Source organism: Pteronotus mesoamericanus, unplaced genomic scaffold, assembly GCF_021234165.1.
Source record: "Pteronotus mesoamericanus isolate MK-2021 breed Mesoamerican mustached bat unplaced genomic scaffold, CSHL_Meso_final contig_2, whole genome shotgun sequence".
Taxonomy (NCBI): Eukaryota; Metazoa; Chordata; class Mammalia; order Chiroptera; family Mormoopidae; genus Pteronotus; species Pteronotus mesoamericanus.
In genome coordinates, this window is record NW_026555084.1 from 3,281,345 (window position 1) to 3,301,073 (window position 19,729).

General features: G+C 46.6%; 1 protein-coding gene across 2 annotated transcripts in view; it reads right to left on the reverse strand.

Moving 5' to 3' along the window:
• TENM2 (teneurin transmembrane protein 2) overlaps positions 1 to 19,729 on the reverse strand; it is an 831,811-nt gene that overhangs the window by 123,965 nt on the left and 688,117 nt on the right. For both annotated transcript variants that reach the window (XM_054568075.1, XM_054568074.1), the window contains exons 9-10: positions 17,867 to 17,968; positions 1,151 to 1,345 (exon numbers count right to left, since the gene is read on the reverse strand). In XM_054568075.1, coding sequence (XP_054424050.1) covers positions 1,151 to 1,345; positions 17,867 to 17,968 — 297 coding nt within the window. The remainder of the gene's footprint in view (positions 1 to 1,150; positions 1,346 to 17,866; positions 17,969 to 19,729) is intronic.

Genomic DNA, 19,729 nt, shown 5'->3' on the forward strand with positions numbered 1-19,729 from the left:
CTGCGGTTGCTTCTTTCTACGGGAGAAGCAACAGAGGACAACTGGGGATCATCTTCTGGAAGGGCACACCCAGGGCAGGAAGGCTGAAGGCAGCGAGGCTGCATTCCCTGGCCTCCCAGGTACCATAGGTGCTCCCAATGCCTGGGTACCCAAGAACTCTTCTGAAAGAACTAACCAGAACACTTTGGAGCTGGCTTCTGAGAGGTGCCCTTTTCCCTGATCTCCGCCTGGGCCTGGTCTCTGGTTGGGCTGTGTCAGACCGGAGTCAGTGTGTGACCCCCCGATTTTCATCCACGTGTGCTACAGGCCCCTTCGGTGCGCGCTAGTGGGCCCTTCAGGGTCGGTAGCTCCCAGTGCCTGCAGCAGACCCACCCACCCGCTCTCCTGAACTCTGCAATCGCAGGCAACCAGGATGACATCCCCTACAGGGTGTCTCTAAGTGACTTAGACACCTATGATCTTTCAAGCCTGTCTGCTTTCTAGGCGTATTCATTTTTGCAGAAATATTTACGCAGACATGAATGGGTCTTAGGTTACCAGGGATGGATGGTAAAACAACAACAAAACAAAAAACAAAATACCCCAGCTTTGGGGAAGTGTGGGAGGGGGAATCAAGGATTCTTGTTTCTTCTTTTCTGGAGAGCTTTAGTAAGTCCCTTTTCAGAGGACTTGAAATAAAAGAAAAGAGGAAGGAAAACAGAGGTAGGGGAAGGAAGGAAGGAAGGAAGGAAGGAAGAGAAGCAGGAAGGGGAGGAGGAAGAACAGAGGGAAAGGCAAGACAGAAAGACAAAGTCGAGGAAGCAATTTAGAGGGGAAAAGAAAGGAGAAAGAGAAAAGGAACTAATTACCATAAACAGAAATAAAACATTCCTTCCAGAACCATCCCACAAGCCTTCTGTTTTCTACAACTTAAGAAGTTCAGCAAACTATGCTGTACACCTGAAACTAATACAAGATAATATTGAGTGTAAACTGTAATTGAAAAATAAAATGGGAAGTTCTTTAAATAAAAAGTCCATCAAGCCACGGGGTTTGACGTTTTTTGGGCAAAATGTTGACGTTTCCCTGGCAGGGTACAGAGCCTGGAACTGGGCTTGGGAGCCAAGGTCCCGGCCTGCACACACGCCCCACCCCTGCCCGCGGGGCTTACCTTCCTCACAGTGCTCGCCTTTGTAGCCCGCAGAGCAGACGCAGTTCCCGTCAATGCAGGAGCCATGGCCCCCGCAGGAAGGATCGATGCACTGATTCATGGGCACGTCGCACTCGGCGCCTTTCCAGCCGCTGTAGCACTGGCATGTCCCTTTAGAGTATTGTCCGTTTCCACTGCACAGGACAGGGCAGGCAGCTGCAAAACCAGAGACACAGCCCCGGGTCAGGGGGACAGAACGTGGAGGGCCAGGTCAGCCTCAAAAGGCAGAGCCCGCCTGGCGTTTCAGCTGAGCTTGCGATGCTCCTCGTCAGGATTCTGGCCATGGGGGTGCAGAGCCATCGTCAGATCATCGGTAACCATCGTCACCACCACAATGAAGATGCTGCTGATAACAGCAGTCACTACCCTTATTATGTGGCCAGGCTGGGCACAGCATGCGTTAGCGTGATGTGCAATTTATCACTTAATCATCACAGTTGTTCTACGAGGTGGAGGCGAGAATCATGGTCCTATTGGACAGGTGAAGCTCGGAGTTAGGTGGCCAGAGTCACAGAGCTCACAAGGCCGGGGGGTGGGGGGTGTGGTGGGAAGCCAGGGTGGCCTGACTTTAAGTTGTGCCCTTAACTAGGCCATGTGGACTCGGGCACTGCTGTTGTTGGTTGGGGGGATCAGAGCCCACTGGGCTGATTATTTTACCCTCAGATTAGTTGACTCCTACTCCTAATAAGTTTATGGTCACTAAAAAGGAAGGGAGATGGGCCACAGCTGTGACACAATCTCTCTACACCTCTGTTTCTTGTCTAGGCCATGAAAAAATTGCATCTAGCTCAAAGTGTCACATGTGTAATCAAGTGTAAGGACTACATGTGCCTGGCCTATTAAAACAACAGGCTGGAGACATGACGTCTGGAGACGTTCATGTTTCAGCTGGGACCTTCTGGCATCTGGCAATAGGAAGGAGGCTGAAAATAAGTAGGGGTTGTTTGGTATGAGATTACCAACAGTTTTCGCCAGTTTGGCTGCGGTTGTGCCAATTCTGCCATTTTAGAGATCATCAAGAGTGGGATTTTAGTGGTTGCCTTCACTTCCTACCTCCAGATCAATTGTTTTTTAATTTATTGATTTGAGAGAGAGAGAAAGAGAGAGAGAAAGAGAAAGGAACATCAATTTTTTTGTTGTTCTACTTATTCATTATTTCATTGGCTGAGTTTTGTATGTGTCCTGACTGGGGATTGAACCCACAATCTTGGTGTATTGGGATGATGCTCTAACCAACTGAGCTACCTACCCATCCAGGGCCCAGATCAGTTTTTAAAGGGCCTCAATTTTCAACCTGGCTTCTAATGTGAGCCTAAAATGAGGACATGGCTCCAGGCTATGAAACTGAGACCTTCAAAAATGAACAGCAGAGATGTTTCACTGAGTCCTGGTTTACCCGGGATTTGGAACGTACAGGTTCCAAGAGTTCTACACGTAAGCACATGGGTACAACCTGAATAGTCTCCTCATCCCATGAAGCAATTATACATTGAATCAGATCACTCTCTAGTCAATGGCCCCACCCCATCTTATCAACCCCCTCTTATTGTCATGTTTCTATTTAGGTTTTCTAGTAATTAACTTTCCTTCCGTGAGTGTCTAATTCCTCAACAGTATCGTGAACTACTTGAGGACATGACCAGGTTTACCATTGTTGATTTCCTCCTGGTGCTGCATTCATTAATGTTGACTTGATTAAGGAAATATTGCTCCTATGTTCTGATAATCAGGGATTTGCAAGTGGCAAGGTTATGGGCAAGCCCTGAACGGCCACTAATAAAACATGTGGGCAGACCAAGGTCTGGAGTGGACCCCTTTCCTTTTTCTGGTGAAGTGCATGTTTTACCTAATGGTAAACTAACTAAATCAAAATATCTTAACAGTTGACATGTAACTGAAGGGCTATTTCTCCCCAAAATGCTTTATCAAATGATAGTTGTGAAAACTCTTGGGGGTCCACACATAGCTCCCAGTAGAATTCTTATCCTTATGAATCTACCAGAAGAGAATGACTTCCAAGGTCAGAATATCAAAGCCATTTATTGACTTTAGATGAACTCTGTCTAAGTGCAGGGAGCATGCTTTCCATTTCGAGGGCTCTGAAGCAGACGTCTGGAGAGTAGCTACCCATGCTGATGTCTACGAGAAGACAGAGCTCTGAACCCTGGGTGCCCAAGGTTCAAATTAGGGGCTGAGCAAACATGAACAAGTGGGGGAAATTAGGGGCTTTCTCAACATTTGGAGAGGGCTTTGAAGACCAAGTAAATTTGTCTGTGTCAGTTTCTCAGGAGACTCATGTGAAGCTCTAGGTCAGGATGGCCTAGGTCAGGTGTGTGCACATGAGTTTCTTGTCTCCCTTCCTGCACCTCTGCAGAGACCATCGATTGATCATGGCACCTGTGTCCCTGACTGAGAGAGGGGCTCAAAACCTTAGAGGCCGTGCCCTGGCTGAGTGACTTGCTAGCAGGTGGGCTTGGCATTCAAGAGAAAACTCACTTGCCATTTCTGATCTAGGTAACACCGAAGATCTCTCCTGGTAGAAGGTTAGAATAAGCATCCTTTCTTACCTACTTTTACCCACACACACCAAAATAGAAAAGCAGTGAGAAGTGTGTCTACACATGTCTAGTGAAATGAAAGTCCAAGGGCTGTTTCCCATCCGAGGGTAATACATTGGATCGGCTGTCATGGGTGGCAGAAGGGTTATATCAAATTACCACCACTGGCCTCTCATTGCACATCTTCCCTCCCAAGAGGCGGAAGAGGATAGAAAGTAAGGAGCAAATAATTGTTGTCTTTGTTAATTGATAAAATACAGCTAGGATTGTTTTCTTTAATCATATTAAAATGGTTTCTCTTCTGCATACACTCCAAGTGGTGAAAAAAATAGGATTGTCGAGAAGGTAAGAATGGATTTTATTTAAAACCAGATGCCTGGGAAATCAAATTTAAAACGTGACCTATTTAAATTACTCAGGGAAAAACAAAAGGGAGATCAGAAAGTTATCCGCATTCTAAATGCATTTTTCCTCCAATATGTTTGCTGCATGCTCACCAGGAGTGTGGTGAAAATGCCAAACACTGTGATGATCTCTGGAAAGTGGGGCACTCGATGGCTCTGCTGATGGCACATTAAAAAACAGAAGGCCGGTTAAAGAGGAGCGAAGCTCTCTAGTAATCCATTTGCCTTCAAGGCAGAGAGTGCAAATGCCTGATGAGCGCCCTGCAGTGGTTGCCCAGCTGGCCTGCATGGACTCATTCTCAGACATAACTCAACCCAGAGTGTTACAGTCTGGAAGGCTCAGCCTAGACCTCATTGAAGACGCGGGGTGTGAATCAGTCTTCATATTTTTACTATTATTAAGTCTATATGATTTTATAAAATATCAGGTTACAGGACAAACAATTCTGACTTCACACCTTAGCCAGTAATAATGTGAAATAAAAATGGGAAGAGCAGGGATTTGGGAGCCAGAAACAACTGGATACAAAACCTAGCTCATCCTTACCAGCTGTGGGACTTGGGCAAGATTACTGCACTACTCTGAGACCCAAGCTTCCCTTCAAAAAATCATCTCTCAGAGTTGGTGACCTAGTAAGTGGGATCATGTGTTCAAGGACTCAAAACAGCAGCTAACACTAGGTTTGCAAGGAATGGATGTGCTCTCATGAATTCAAACTCAATCTCCAAACTGACTTCAAGGGTTAATAACATTAAAAATATCGTTGTCCTCAAATGTGCACATGTGCGCGCGTGCGCACGTGCACACACACACACACACACACACACACACACATGTATACATATACCCTGTTCCCCCCGCCCCCCTGGCCACTGAAGAGCATTAGGTGATCGTAATGGAGACATTTCCCCCCCGCCCACTGTCTTCTCTGGCTGTGGGCGATAGGTGGTTCTGGAGTCACATGCAGAGTGTTTTACATCCCCTCTCTCTCCTCTTCCGAAGGCTTACAGGACCAGAACATTGTGCATTCAAGCTTCTACTTAAAATTAATTAAAATGTTTGCACAAAGTGACTATTCCTGTTTTACTAAATCTAGTAAATGGAGGCTCTAAGACTCCTGCAGAAGAAAAATAAATTACCGTTGTCACTAACGACTGACAAGTTAACAGGCTGATGACAAAAAAAAAAAAAAAAAAAGAGACACAATTTAGATTCAACTAAATGGGGTAAAGCCCATTTTAATGATCAAGCCAGAGGTTTTTTTTCTTCCACCAAAGTTCTCGGTAAGGGATGAGATGAATTATTGGTGTTATTTACGTGGTGGGAAGTTAACAGGACAAGCCATGCGTATCTGCTGTTTTAAGCAAGACAAGTCCTATCTACCAGGAGGTTGCAGTAGGGAGAACACCTGAAGGAATGGCAGAGATGGTTGAAGGGGCTTCATCATACAGGTGGGGTGGGGATGCCTGCCTCTTGACAGGTCATTTGTGGGCTGGGTGAAATGAAGAGAGGGAATTTTAAATAACGTATCTTTTAAAAATGATTTGAAATCTGATGAGAAACCCCTTTGGAAAATAGACTGGAGAATTCGAACCTAGTACTCCAGGTAAGTTGTCAAAATAGCAGCGTTAACAATCTGTTGCTTTGCATCCCGTTTAGTTAATAAATATTAGTGAATAACCTAATAGGTGTTAGTATTGGATTGGCCAAAAAGTCCATTATGTTTTTTCTGTAAAATAGAAGACAGATTTTTTTCATTTTCACCGATAACTTTATTGATTTGGATATTTTGAGTATGTTGGCTATCTCTCGCTATTGGCTTCTAGTGGTAGAGGCCAGGGGTGCTGCTAAACATCTTCCAATGCATAAAACAGCCCCATAGCAAAGAATTATTTGGCCAAAATGTCAACAGTACCAAAAAACTTTGCAAAAACACTTCTGACACATTCGATCAGTCACAGCACCATCTCCATACACTGCACAAATCTTTCTTTTGCATTTCAGTTGCATTTTTACCTTTTTTGAAATAATAAAGCATCATACGCTGAAAATATTGCATATCTTCTTCCATCTTCAATATTAAAATGGCTGCACAAAAAATTCACCAATTTTGATTTTTTAAAAATGCATGCTGATATGACAGCTGTCATAATATAATCTAACAAAATTGTTTCAAATGATGTTAAAGACAATTAAGCACTTACTAGAGCTGTCATACAGGAAAAAAAAAATAACGGACTTTTTGGCCAACACAATAGCTGGGGTAGGTGGTAGGAAAAAATGATGGAGAAATGAAGATGCCTTGATTCTCCTGAAGCGATCGAGAATGCAATGTTTGGGCCATGAAGGTGATGGAAATTAAATTCAGTGTCCTTGAGACCAAAACTGGCGTGCCATTGTCTGTCTAGAGTGGACTTCACTTGGTGCTGAGCAAACACAGTGTTAATGAAGTGAGTTTCACTTCTTGGTAGGTCCCTGCCCATTGGCAACCCATTTGGCAGACACTAAAGTTTGACCTCTACTGCACGTTGTACTAAAAAATAAATTCCATACACATTAAAAATACCCTACAAAACTATTAGAAAAAAAATATTGAAGACTAATCTTATTTTCTTGGGAAGGGGGATATGCAAGGAACATATAAATTCTAGAAACCAAGAAGGAAAAGAAGATCAGCTCTGATTACATGGAATTTAGATCTTCTATACAATGAAGAACATTCTGCACAAAATTGAGGGATGAACAACACTGAGAAGAAATGTTTTTGAATGCATTTTATAGAATAAAGCTTGATATGTGAAATACACAGAATACTTACTAATCAATAAAGAGAGACAAATGAATGGAAACCTGGGTAGAGGACCTACAAATATAAATATAAAAAGCCAATAAAAGTATGGAAAGATACTCAGTTTCATTAGGAATTAAGTATAGATAAAAATAATAATGAAAGAGAATCCTTGGCTTTTCAGATTGGAGGGAAAAACACAACCCATCTGAAAGACAGAGAAACGCCATGCTGCCCTGGCTGAAGGACACGCACTCTGTCAAACACAGCTGGTAGGGGCACAATTTGCCACCATCTGGATAGCCCCCTGGCTCACTGTGCCCAAGCGACAAGCCTGTTGACCTCAACATCTCAGTTTTCCCTCCCTGTTAAATGGGCAGAGCAACAAAGGACTTCTTGTGTAGGCAGAGTGAAGAAGTTGGGAAGCAGAACCAAGGAATGCTGATAAAAATACGACTGCAGCCGTGGCTGGTGTGGCTCAGAGGATGGAGCACTGGCCTGTGAACCACAGGGTCACCGGTCCAATCCCCAGTCAGGGGACACGCCTGGGTTGTAGGCCAGGGAGCCAGGTCCCTAGGTGGAAGCATGTGAGAGGCAAACGCTCAATGTATCTCCCACACACTGATGTTTCTCTCCCTTTCTTTCTCCCTCCTTCCCCCTCACTCTAAAAATCTCAGAAAAATAAAAATATGAACGCAAAGATCACCAGCCATTCTGATCACCATGGTTGCCTCCAACCAGAACAGGCTCCCCCTCGCCCCCCACTTTCCTACCTAGGACACTCAGACACTCCAGCAGGACCCCTGTGAAGAGAGGAGGCCAAAGGGCACTCCTGACAGACAGGGCAGAGTCCCTGGCTCAGCGGGCCAAAGTTCAGGTGTGCCCGCTTCCTCACTCCCATTCTGTCAAACGGCACTTTAATAAGCAAGAGAGCGATTCAGGGAAGAATTTCCAGAAGGACAAAAAACTCATCAGGTGTGTCAGATCTCTGACATTCAGGAGCCGTGTGGGGAAAGAAGCACATGCTGACTTAGGCATGAAAGTATAGATGCTTTAATTAATCCGGGGTGAATTTAATTGCTTTAGTTAAGTGGAAATCGGGTTAAAAATGATGCAGAGCATGCTGGGGTGTGTTAAAAACATGACATATGAGTTGGATGAATCGATAAATTAAAAGTGCACAGATGTTTTAATTAAACCCAGGGAAGTTAACGAAGATCGCAAGAGACTTTTAAGCCTATGATTAATTCAAGTCATTTAAAATACCTGTAGAGATATGGGGATGTCTCCATTTTGAGAGTTATAAAAGTTCTCAATCGATAAGTGCTTATGCTGTTTTTAAAAAAGTCTTGAGTTTTTTTGTGCACGTGACTGAACAGCATTAATTACATAATGAATATTTAAATTCTTCAGAGTATACAGTAAGCTTTTTTTGCAGCTCCAGTCCAGACTGAAGTAGCTTTTCATTCTTATCGCGATTCAAACATTGAGGTGAGTTTGCAAATCATCGGTGTCCACAAGCGCAGACGCTTTCTGAACACATTCGCTGCCGTTACACCAAATTTCCCTTTGCTTTTTACCCGCTGTGTGACTCAACACACTTGACGCTCAGCCTTGATTTCTTTATCTTTCCGATGGGATGAGAGTCCCGGGGCACCAACCCCATAGTGTTTTCATGAGGATGAAATGAGATCATGTCTGTATGGCACTACCCAGAGTTCCTGGCACGCAGTAAGAAATCTATAGATAAGAGTCTATAGGAAAGATTTTTTTTAATCAGCATTGCGATTAGGAGAAAATTGTTCCAACTCATCACGTTATAAAGAGACAAGAGCGCCCTCTTTCGCGTCGACCACTGGTTTACTTCCTGATGCAGAGGTTTCTCTTTGGCGCCCAGTTCTGTGTGCCTCCCGCCTACAGCAACCTGCCCTGGGTGACGTACTCGGCTTTCGAAGGCTGCTCTGCAACTTGCCTAGTAGTTTAAAAAGGAAAATATAGCTTCTATTCACAGAAGCGATTTAACTTGGGGGAAGGCTGTCTGATTTATGTCCTGAGAAGTGATTTCTGCTTGGTAATGCAAGAAACATGAGAAACACTGTGAGCAGCCAGGTGCCAGAGGTTGCAGGCCTGGACCCCCGTGAGGGCAGCAAACAAAAGGCCCTGTGACATTGGGAGGGGGTATGGGGGATGGGGAAGGTGGGGCAAGTCTCCTCCGCCTGCTCCACCGGTTAGAGGCAGGGGGAATGAAAGCTAAAAGTGAGGCTGCCGCTCCCGTGCCTGTCCTCCCTGGGTCATCTTAGCAGAGTTCAAGGGCAGCGTCATTGAGACTCAGCCTTGAATGTGCACACGAGTCCTCTGGGATTGTATTAGAGTGTGGATTTGGCTCCAGAAGGTCTGGCGTGGGGCCTGAGGGTTTGGATATTTAACAAGCTCCCCAGGCTGATGCTAGGACCCCACCACCACTGAATGAGGAACTCCGGGGGAGCCCAGCAAGCTGTGTGACTGATGAGGGTTGTTCTACATCCGTAAGCGGTCACGTGCCTTCACTCCTCTGAGCCTCAGCCTCCTTAGCAGGGAAATGGGGACAATCCCGATGTACCAGTATGTTGTCAAGGTGAACTAGGATCATTCATGAAAAACTCTATGCACAGTGCTTGGCATGTACTTCGTCCTCAGTATGGGGCACGTGACTGTGCCACATGTGGCTGCTGAGTCACTTTCTGCAAAGCGTGTACCAAGTGCAGCTGCTTCAAGCCTCTTGCCCTGGGCCCTGCTGCCAAGAGCATCCTGCAGGTTTTCTCAGGTCCGGGCTGGGAGGAAGGACAGGTGGATGTAGCCTCCCACTGCAGTGGACTGTGGAGCAGCTCCTGTGGGCAGCGGCTGTGGCGCTGGCCGTCACATGGGCGGGGCTTGTGGGGGAGGAGGGTGGCAGAAGGAGACAGTGTTGAAGGATGGAGGGTCTGAAGGAGCAATTAGGGTGTATCCCTCGGTGTCTTTCACTGAGAGAGGTGAGGCCAGCTGGAAGGGGGCGTGGCTTCTGGGCTCTGGAGTGGTGGGAGGACCCCTCCCTCATCCCTGTCCTGAGGGCACAGGTCCCCTAAGGGGATTGACTGATGAGATGGGAAAGCGAGCTCTAGGCAGAGCTGGCCCCAGGAGCCAGACACTGAGCTGTCTGTGGGGGCTCTCAGAGCGGTCCCTGCCCTCCACTCAGGGGTCATCCTGCCAAGTCTCTCCTGTGTGGCTGTTAGGGCCACAGACTTCAGCGTCAGCCAGACACAGCCTCAAAATCTAGCCTTGCAATGTGACCCTTAGGCAAGCAGCTTACTTGCCCAAGAGAAAAAAGTTTCTCTTTTTCCTGTAAAATAGGGATAAGAAGACTCCGTTGGAAAAGATTCATACTAGCTAATATTTGCAGAGCGTTTAATACACTCCAGGCACAGCTCTACACACTTCACATGTGTTTACGTTTTAGTCCTCACAGCAATGCAACAGGTAGTAGAGCTGTTGTCCCCGCTTTGGGGATGAGGAAACGGAGGCTCAGAGAAGTTCACTCATTTTCTGGAGTGCGTACAGTTAGCTAGAGGAGTGAGGATTCTACCGCTACAGCTTTCGCTCAGTGTCACTCGGTGCTGCTGCGATAGTGCAGGTGAACTGCAGAATGAATGGCGTTTCTTTTCTGCAGGGGTGCCCGGCCTGTGGCCCACGGGATGAATGCGGCCCGACACAAAATCATAAAGTCACTTAAAACCTTTTTTTTTGCTCATCAGTTTTCGTTAGTGTTTGGTATTTAATGTGTGGCCCAAGACAACTCTTCCTCTTCCAGTGTGGCCCAGAGATGCCAAAAGGTTGGACACCCCTGCAACTCTTTTTTTTCATTTTTCTTTCCCCGTCTCTCTCTCATTTACTCCCTTTGTTTAAATCTGTGCCTCAGAACTGATGGATTTATCACTGATTCATCTGACAAAGGAGAACCTTGTGCTCCAGCACTCCCTTTTGTTTTTGTGTATTTTACGATGATGTTTTCATTTCTATGATTCTTTTCTCCTAAGTTCAAGTCAGCAGGCACTTAGAGAGCACATACTACATCCTGGAACCAGACTAGATGCAGGGAGGCACAAAGAGGATGCTAGAAGCGTGTGGGCCAGCAGGAGAATCCAACGTAACCGCCCAGCTAGCAGACGGCATAGCCAAGACATTGTCAAGCCCTGTGTGACGGCAGGGTCCTATCTTTGGTGCTTCAGGGAGGTGTGACCTGGGAGTTTGGCCTTCAAGGATGAGCAGCCGTTCGGTAGGAAAGCTTGGGATGGGCGAGAACATTCCAACCAAGAAGGCAACGTGAGCAAAGAGGAGGGCGCAGAGCCATCGTGCTGTATGGAGGACACACATCTGGAACCTATGGTGTATGGGCCTTAGTGGGAGATGAAAGTGCAAAAATAGCTTAGGTCAAGGAAGAGCTTGACTCTTATTCTGAGAAATATGTTCTTTATTCTCAGAATGTGGCCCCTGACCACCTGCACCAGAGTCCCCTGCGGGGCTTAATAAAATCGCACATGCCTGAGCCACACACTAGTCCTATGGATTCGTAACTGACTGGCATGTGGGGAGAGCCTGGGAAATACGCATTTGTAAGAATTTCCTCGGATAAATGTCTTTAAACCAAAGTTTGACAACCACGGTGGGAAACAACTGGGAGCCCTGGAAGGCGCTGGAAGGGAACAGCGGCAGGTTCCCGAGAGCCGCAAGAATGCTGGAGCCGGGAGCAGGGGGATGGTGGCCGAGGGATAGGCTGTGCAGACAGCGAACGTCTGAGGTCCCTGAGGCAGGAGGTGGGAGACACGCGAGGGGGGAAGTGACGCAATATCCCTGGTGGCTGGGAGGAGAGTGCTCCGAGCAGCAGGCTCTGAGGTCAGACTGACTTTGTTTCAAATGCTGGTTCTCCCACTTTCCACCTGTTAAACCCTTGTTTCCTCTCCAGGGAAGGCTGTTGTGGGCTCAAACCTGAATCCTCATATGCAACCACTACAACAACTGCCTGCAGAGCATATCTTCCTTATGCCTCACATCTTTCGAGGTTTACCTCATGGGCAGTCTGGCATTAAGAGTCCTGGCCAGGATGCCTGGTTTGAACCTTAGCAAGACCACTTACTAGCTGAGGGATCTTGAGCAAGTCGCTTAACCTCTCTGTGCTTCATTTTCCTCATCTATGAAAGGGGATAATTGTCCTTCATAAAATAGGGCTATGGGTGATTAACTAAGATGAGCATGCAGTTGGTTAGGGCAGTGTTCGGCACGCAGCAAGAACTCGATAGATGTCCGCAGTGATGAGGGTGCTTATACTTTGACTTTAGAGTTGGGACCCTAAGTAAGACCGGGTAGTGGGTACATTGGACAGTTTAAAGGAGAAAAATGGCAAGATGTCCAGCTCCACAGAAGCTCGGTAGGAGCTGAAAGCAACCCCTAGAGAGAAAGAGAGAAGACTTTATGTTCCTGAGGTTGCAGCATTTCTGGGCCCCTCCCCGACAGCTGTTCAGCTACAGGAGTTGTCATTTCTAATTGTTAACGCAGCCCCTAACACGTACGGCTCTGGCGGGTCAAGTTCCTGCAGCCGGTTGGGGTCTTGAGCTCAGAACTAAATAAGCCATCAGAGGAGCCAGTGTTAAAACAGAGTCATCAGAAGCCCTGGGGCTCTGGGGAAAGGCAAGCCTGCTTTACATACAACCCAAGGAAGAGCGGAAGTCAACGCAAGACCTTCAAATGCTAGTAAATAAAAGAAAAAGGAATTGTAATTAAAAGGCATTTACCCCAAAACAAATAGCATTAAAGTAATGAGAAAGCCATGCAAGGGGAATAGTAATAATCAGAAACTGTAGTCGAAACAATAACATGAATAATAGGCATAATTATAGCAGGACAGGAGAGGTACCTGATGGAAAACGGTACAAATTACCAGGGAAGAAATGCCATTTTCCCTTCAGCTCGGAATCTGAACAGACTGCTGACTGCATTGCACAACCAATGCAAGTCTACACTGAAAGACACGAGTCGGTGTAGTTCCTTTACTAGACGCTTTCTCCATGGAATTTTCTGCGCGTTCCCTGATGCTCATTGAATATTTTCATAGATCTGTACTTCAGGGCTCTACAAAATTCCTCATCTTCTGCTTTATAATGCCACAGTATTTTGGACTGAACTTGCATTCCCCGGGTGCTTATCACAGGCATCCACTGGGCTGGAGGTTCTCATGGACGGGGCCCTGGCACGTCTGCACATGAGGGTGTCTCTGGCACTCAGTGCAGCACTGAGGCTCACAGCAGGCACACGTTAAGCATTTGTTGGATGCACAAATAACTTCTGCCCCCTCCCTGACTTGGAACAATGTGTTAGAACCCTTATGCATTTTTTCGGTGTGAGGGTCAGGTCCACTTCTGGCTTCTGAGCCCCTCAGGAGCCCCGGCTCGGCGGGGGCTGCAGAAGAAAGGCTTTGCAAATGCATGCTGTCGGATTCCTCCGTTCACTGTTAGAATGTCTGCAGGAGCCTGGTGCAGAATGGCAGGTTTAGAAGGAGACCAGGAGCTGCTGTCCACACTGCACATCGAAGGGCATGGGAGGCGCAGCCTGAGGCCAAGGCCATAAAGCTGTATTTCTGTCACTAGGACACATACTGTGTCACTGGGATGTGATGGGAATCTCACTTGTTAACATGGCAAATTCTCCCCCTGGCAGGAGGGTGTGAGTCTGCTGCTGCCTGTAGCAGAAACTGGCAGAGCTCAGGGCAGCCTGGGAACAGCTGTCAGCGAAGGAACAAAGGTGAAGGCGAATTTGTGATGAGGGAGGACCTCGGGCTCGGCCCTCCTAAGGGCTTTTATCAAGAAGGAAAAGAAATGATCATCGGCCACAGTCAGGAGATGGCCCGCACCCTCCTCCTGGGCTGTGGGAGGGTGGGGACCAGCTGTCTTTCCTCCCTGCACCTGCTGGCATGCTCACCTCGTCCTGCCTGCTCCAGGTTACTTCCTGTTAACACTCAGGAGCTTCTTGGGCTCCAAAGTTGTTTGAGAGGGGCGATGTGTGATAGCCACTGGTAATTGTGCAGGACCAATGGCATAGGGCCTCCCAGTGTCTCTGCCTTATGTGTAAGGGGGAGGGGAGGGGGCGGATGCAGGGAAGGTGCATACGTGCACACACACTCAGGCACAACCACATTCTACCTTTTTTATTATTAAAAAGTATAAGTGCATCTTTTCTTTTTTGCTAATTTTAGGTTTATTTATTTATTTATTTTTAGAGAAGGGGAAGAGAGGGGGAAAGAGGAGAGAAACATCAATGTGTGGTTGCCTCTCATGTGCCCCCTACCAGGGACCTGGCCCACAACACAGGCACGTGCCCTGACTGGGAATCAAGCCAGTGACCCTCTGGTTCACAGGCTGGTACTCAATCCACTGAGTCACACCAGCCAGGGCTATAAGTGCATCTTTGATATGTTTCACTGAGGAGCGCGTGACATCTTGCTAAAAATGCAAGACCTCAGTCAAGTCAAGAGAAACCATCAGATAAATCCACACTGAGGGACATACTACAAAGTACTGACAGTACTCTTCAACACGGTCAAGGTCTGGGAAGTCACAAGAGACGAGGACAAGACTGAGGACCGTCACAGAGTGGAGGGGACTCAGGAGACAAGACAACTAAGTGCAGCGTAGGGTCTGGATCAGAATAAAAGAGCAAAATTAGAAAAAAAAAAAGCCTGTAAATTAGTCAATGGAATCGCACTGAGGTTAGTTTTCTGGTTTCAGTAATTGAACAATGATAGTTGAAACGTTGACGTTAAAGGCGAACACTACGTGGGGACTCTATGCACTATCTTTGTAATTTGTCAGCAAGTCTAAAATCACTTCAATATAAAAAGCTGTAAACATTGGGAAGGTTGGTTAAAATATTATTTCTTTTATGTTGATATGGAGACAGATAAGAGTCTGTATTAAGTACTCTATACAATCGCTGGTACATATTTAGTACTTAATAACTATTAATTGTTATTTAGAAATAATCTCAAGTGGAGGCTTAACATACCACAAGTAAGCCTGGCACTAATCATTGCATTTACCCACTTGAAGCTGGCACAGTTAAGTCTAGGGGTCTATTTTTACTGGGTTCTCACACTATCATATGGATATAGTTAGAGGATTCTGTTACTTTTCAAGAGCCAGTAACAGGAGATGAGATGTTCAAGGCCTGCGTCTCTGCAGGTGCCAGGCTAGCTTCCCTGTGTGCGGACCCTTGATGGAAAATAAGCGTGTGTGAAGCGAACGTGGCTTGAGGTCTCTTGATAGTGAAAACATTACTCTCTTGGTGGGGTTATAGGGGGTGTTAACATTTCCTATTTATTGCATCATTCCAGTTTTCCTTCTTTAATTTTTGATTTTGACATTGTTCCTTTTAAGATAAATTTAGCTATGCCAATATGATGAGCTGACTTACAGAAATATGTTAAGTAAATAATACTACTGTAGGCCCAGGAATTTGGCAAAAATGACAAAGGTGGTACATGAAAGAGCATAGTTTGGGAAAGAAGGGCTTAGAATAAGAAGAAAGTATTGATGAAGTAGCTTAAACTGTGTCCATTTCAGAAATACAAAAGAAGAAACAGCTTTGGGCCAAAGAGGTAGAAGCTTCCTCCGAACACCATTAAGCCACCTTTGCCAAGAATAAAGGGGGAGACAAGGAGAAAGCAATTTTATTCTTTAAATGCTTCAATTTCGTCAACTGTATGCATCAACAGCTAAATTAAAATGTACCAGTTCAAAGGCCGATTTCGGGAACAGCTCCTGGGCGTGCAGGAGTAACTACTCTTAACAGCCACTCAATATTTGTCTCGCAAAGATCAATTATACACCATGGCTAATGCACACTTGGAGTGTGCGCCCAGCCACAGCACAGGTGGTGAATGCAAAACACACCGAGAGTCCTTTTAAGCAGCTAAATGCACACCCCATTACAGATCCATAATGCAGAGTGGCCGCTCGTCTGCAAATGGATTTAGAGCGAAGAGTTCTTAAATGGCCGGGGTACTTAGGGCTGAAAGGCCAGTAACTGGATGTGCAGCCGGAACACACATGGTTTTTAGGATTAACAATGCATCGATGTGTGTCAGTGTTAATATACATTTACAGCTCACAGCCCGTGCAGCTGAGTGTTCAGCCCACTTGCAGGCGCAGAGAAAAGGACTGCTCTGCCCTCCCTCTCATCAATGCCTTCACTCCTAGGAAAATTAGACGATGCAGGAACAGCCATGCAAATGATATTGAGGTTTCCTCTCCTTTAAAGCCTTTGCCAGGAAAAGCACTCAGCATGGCAACGCGTCGTGCCATCCACCTTCCTCCATCAGGGCCCCTCGGGCACGTCGACTTGGCGATGTGTCCCCAGGCCATCGGGCAGAGCATGCTAAGGCACAGATCAGCCAAGAGAACTGTCTGGGGGCTTCATGTTCTCATTTCTTTTTGTAACTGACAAGTTAACCCCACCTTTCACATTATTGTGTGTCATTTAGGAATGAGTCTTATGCACAGGCAACCAAATTTAGAACTTCAAGTACAGAAAAGTCCCATTCACTTATCAGCCCGCCCTCAGAAGGAAGGGAATTTCAAGTCCTTGAAATATAGTGACTATACGGAGTACGATTTTCCCCAGCGACAGTGGTGAGCAAGGGAGAAAGGCGTGAGACCATTTAGCGTGGCTGGGGCAGCTGCATCAATAACGGCCTCTCTCTCAGAAACTCAAGGAAAGGTGGTCTTTACATGACAAGCCCATACAACAATGAAAAGGTTATGTAAATACATAAATAACTACGATATGCATAAATAAAAAATGATACAAAATAAATCCTTTGAGGGCTCACACTGTGTTCTGCCGAGGGCTTTGGGGGTGTTATACCACATTCACCACAAACTTAGGAAAGAACTCCCCACTTTTCCAGAGGAGGAAATCATGATTCGGAACTGTTCAATCACTTGCTCGAGGTCACAAGAGATACTCAATGGCAGAGCTGGGACAGGAACCCAGGAATGCCTGACTGAGCCAGGCCTCGGAATCGCTCCACCACTGTGTTTCAGACTGGGATATGACCTATTGGTGGGTGGGGAGTCATTGTAGTTAGTCTTAAGCAGTAGCTTTCAAAGAATGAAATAGGGTAGGATAGAAAAGAAACAGAGTAAAGATAAGTGTTGCTCGGTGAAAGTTTCTTGCAATTTTTTTAGGTGTATTTATCAAGCATATGCATGCATGCATGCGCTGAGTCTAAAAAGTGTGAGCAGCTCTATTCTCCACTAGACTTGGGTCTGACAGAGCCACTTGAAGGTCACGTTCAAGGTCTCTTGTAAGCTAGGTATGCAGCCCCTGAGTCCCCTGTTCTTAAGAGTCATTTTCTTATATTACCTTTTCCCCAAGAATCCCAGGGCCCCAGCCGTTCTGTGCAAAGCAGTGTAGATAAATTAATAATACAATGTAAAACTGATTCCACCAAGATAAATAGCGCTTCCTGGATTAAGAGCATAGCTGGCCAGAATGAATGAAATTTACTAACCCTGAGATGCTTAATCTTCCATTACGTAGAAGTTAATGATTATAAGAATGGAGTGATGGTAATTCACTTCTGCTTTTACAGGAAATCCAACCATCTCATTTTTAGCAAATCTTTCTTCTCAGCACACCTTGGTGCCAAGGATAACTGTCCTGCTCCTATAGGTATATTGGCCAATTGTCATATATCAAAGCCTACTCTTTGCCAAAGGCATAGGCCTTCTAGCATGTGTGGGCTTACAAGATGCCCCAGTGAGATTTGCTGGGGAGGCCGCTTGGGTGTCCCTGCTCTCATCCCCTCTGAGAAGCCTACGTTCGGTTTTCCAACCACAGCAGGGAAGTGGAGGCACATACCTTTAGCACAGTCTGCTCCTAGAAACCCCGGGAAGCAGTGGCACAGCCCGGACACACATTCGCCATTCCCGTGGCAGTTGCGTGGACAGTCCTGCACTGAATCTGAAAAAGAGGGAAATTTAGCAGTTACCTCTTCCTCTGCCTGCTGCTGAAGCAGTTTAATAACCAGCTGTCCACCGCTGTAAAGGCTGGTTGCAGCACCCTCAGGCCTCCAGTGGGGAGGGGCGTGAGTGAGTGAAGGAGGAGACTATGGGGCAGTGGGGGGCAGGGCAACTTGCATGGGAGTAACCACTGCTGTCCGCCTGGTTAACCCAGGAAGGGAGGCAGGGCTAGTTTTGCTGCGGCTTTTGCCTTTTCAAGAGAGGCCACCCAGCTGGATATAAAACCTGAAATTACCCACGTTGGAATGCTGACAAGTTTTAAACATTGTGAGCCCACCCCGCCGATGACAATTGGCCAATCTGAGAGCTGGACGGACAGTGGGGCCTCGGCTGGTGGCCTCAGGAATAGACAGTGAGTCTCCAAATGACAGTGGTTGTTCCTGATCTCGGGTTTGCAGAGTAAAAACACTCCCCGCTGTAAGGGATGGTGACAAGAGAAAAACCCACCTATGTGAGACTGGCCAGTTGAGGCGTGATGGTGGGGACCGTTAAGAAGTGGGTTTTAGGTTATCCCAAAGTCCTTTCAATGCCTAGCTTTGGCGGATCTTATTTTTCATGAAAATCAATCAGCTCACTTTTGTTCTAACCTGCCCGGCTGACCGGTCTCATGATTGATATTTCTATCTGTACTCTCAGGCAGCATCTCTGAAGGGGTCATTTGGGAACTTTTTCATGTTGGTTTAGATCTGTACAGGAACATACATATTCTAAAACGATCACTATCCCTATTTTACCGTAAATTAAAATAAACACATTTGGATTTTTAGGTTCTAAATTACTAAGAGGACACAAAACATACAGGCCACCACGCCCCAAATTTGACACGACACAGCCTTTGGGGCGTTGGGGACATTGATCTGGTGACGTGGCATGAAAGATTCCACAGTCTCATTGTTCCTAATGGAGTCACCGAGAATGGCAATGGAGGTTTTTCCTTTAAACTGAATTGTCCGTTCGTGGCCCCTCTGGACTGAGAAGCCAAACCATGCCGTGGGGTTTTCTACAGTGTTTCATTCCTCAGCTCTTGCAGGACACACAGATAACTTGGATTTTGGTCTGAGACCAATAGGAAGAAACGGAACACTTAAATGGAGGGACGGCCTCCCCCGGCTTGGATCCGAAGAAGTCACTCCGACGGTGGGGTCGGCATCGGGTCTCACAGAGTGTCTGCATCCGGGGAGGAGTTGGTGGGAACTGACGTCCCTGAGGCCACAGGCCCCTTTTCCGGAACCGACAGCCTCCGAGATAAAGCAGGGCAGGCCCAGGGAGCTCTTTGCCACGCCAGTCGCAGCCAAAGGAGCGAGGTCTTTGCACTGGCTCTCGCTGGGCTGCAAGGCCTGCCTTGCCCTCTACCCGAGGCATTTGTCCTCCGGTCTCAGTCAAGAAAGCATTTAGCTCCTGAGCGTCTTCTTTCCTCACCCTCCCAGGATCTGGGTTTTGTTCCCATCGGTGTTCCTGTAATTCCTATCATTGCTTTTTTTCTTAAGAAGATTTTAAAGATTTTTATTTTATTTTTAGGCAGAGGGGAAGGGATCGAGGAAGACGGGGCGGGGGGCGGGGCATGTCATTGTGGGGTTGCCTCTTGAGCGCCCCCTACTGGGGACCTGGCCCGCAACCCAGGCATGTGCTCTGACTGGGAATCAAACTGGTGACCCTTTGATTTGCAGGCTGGCACCAATCCACTGAGCCACACCAGCCAGGG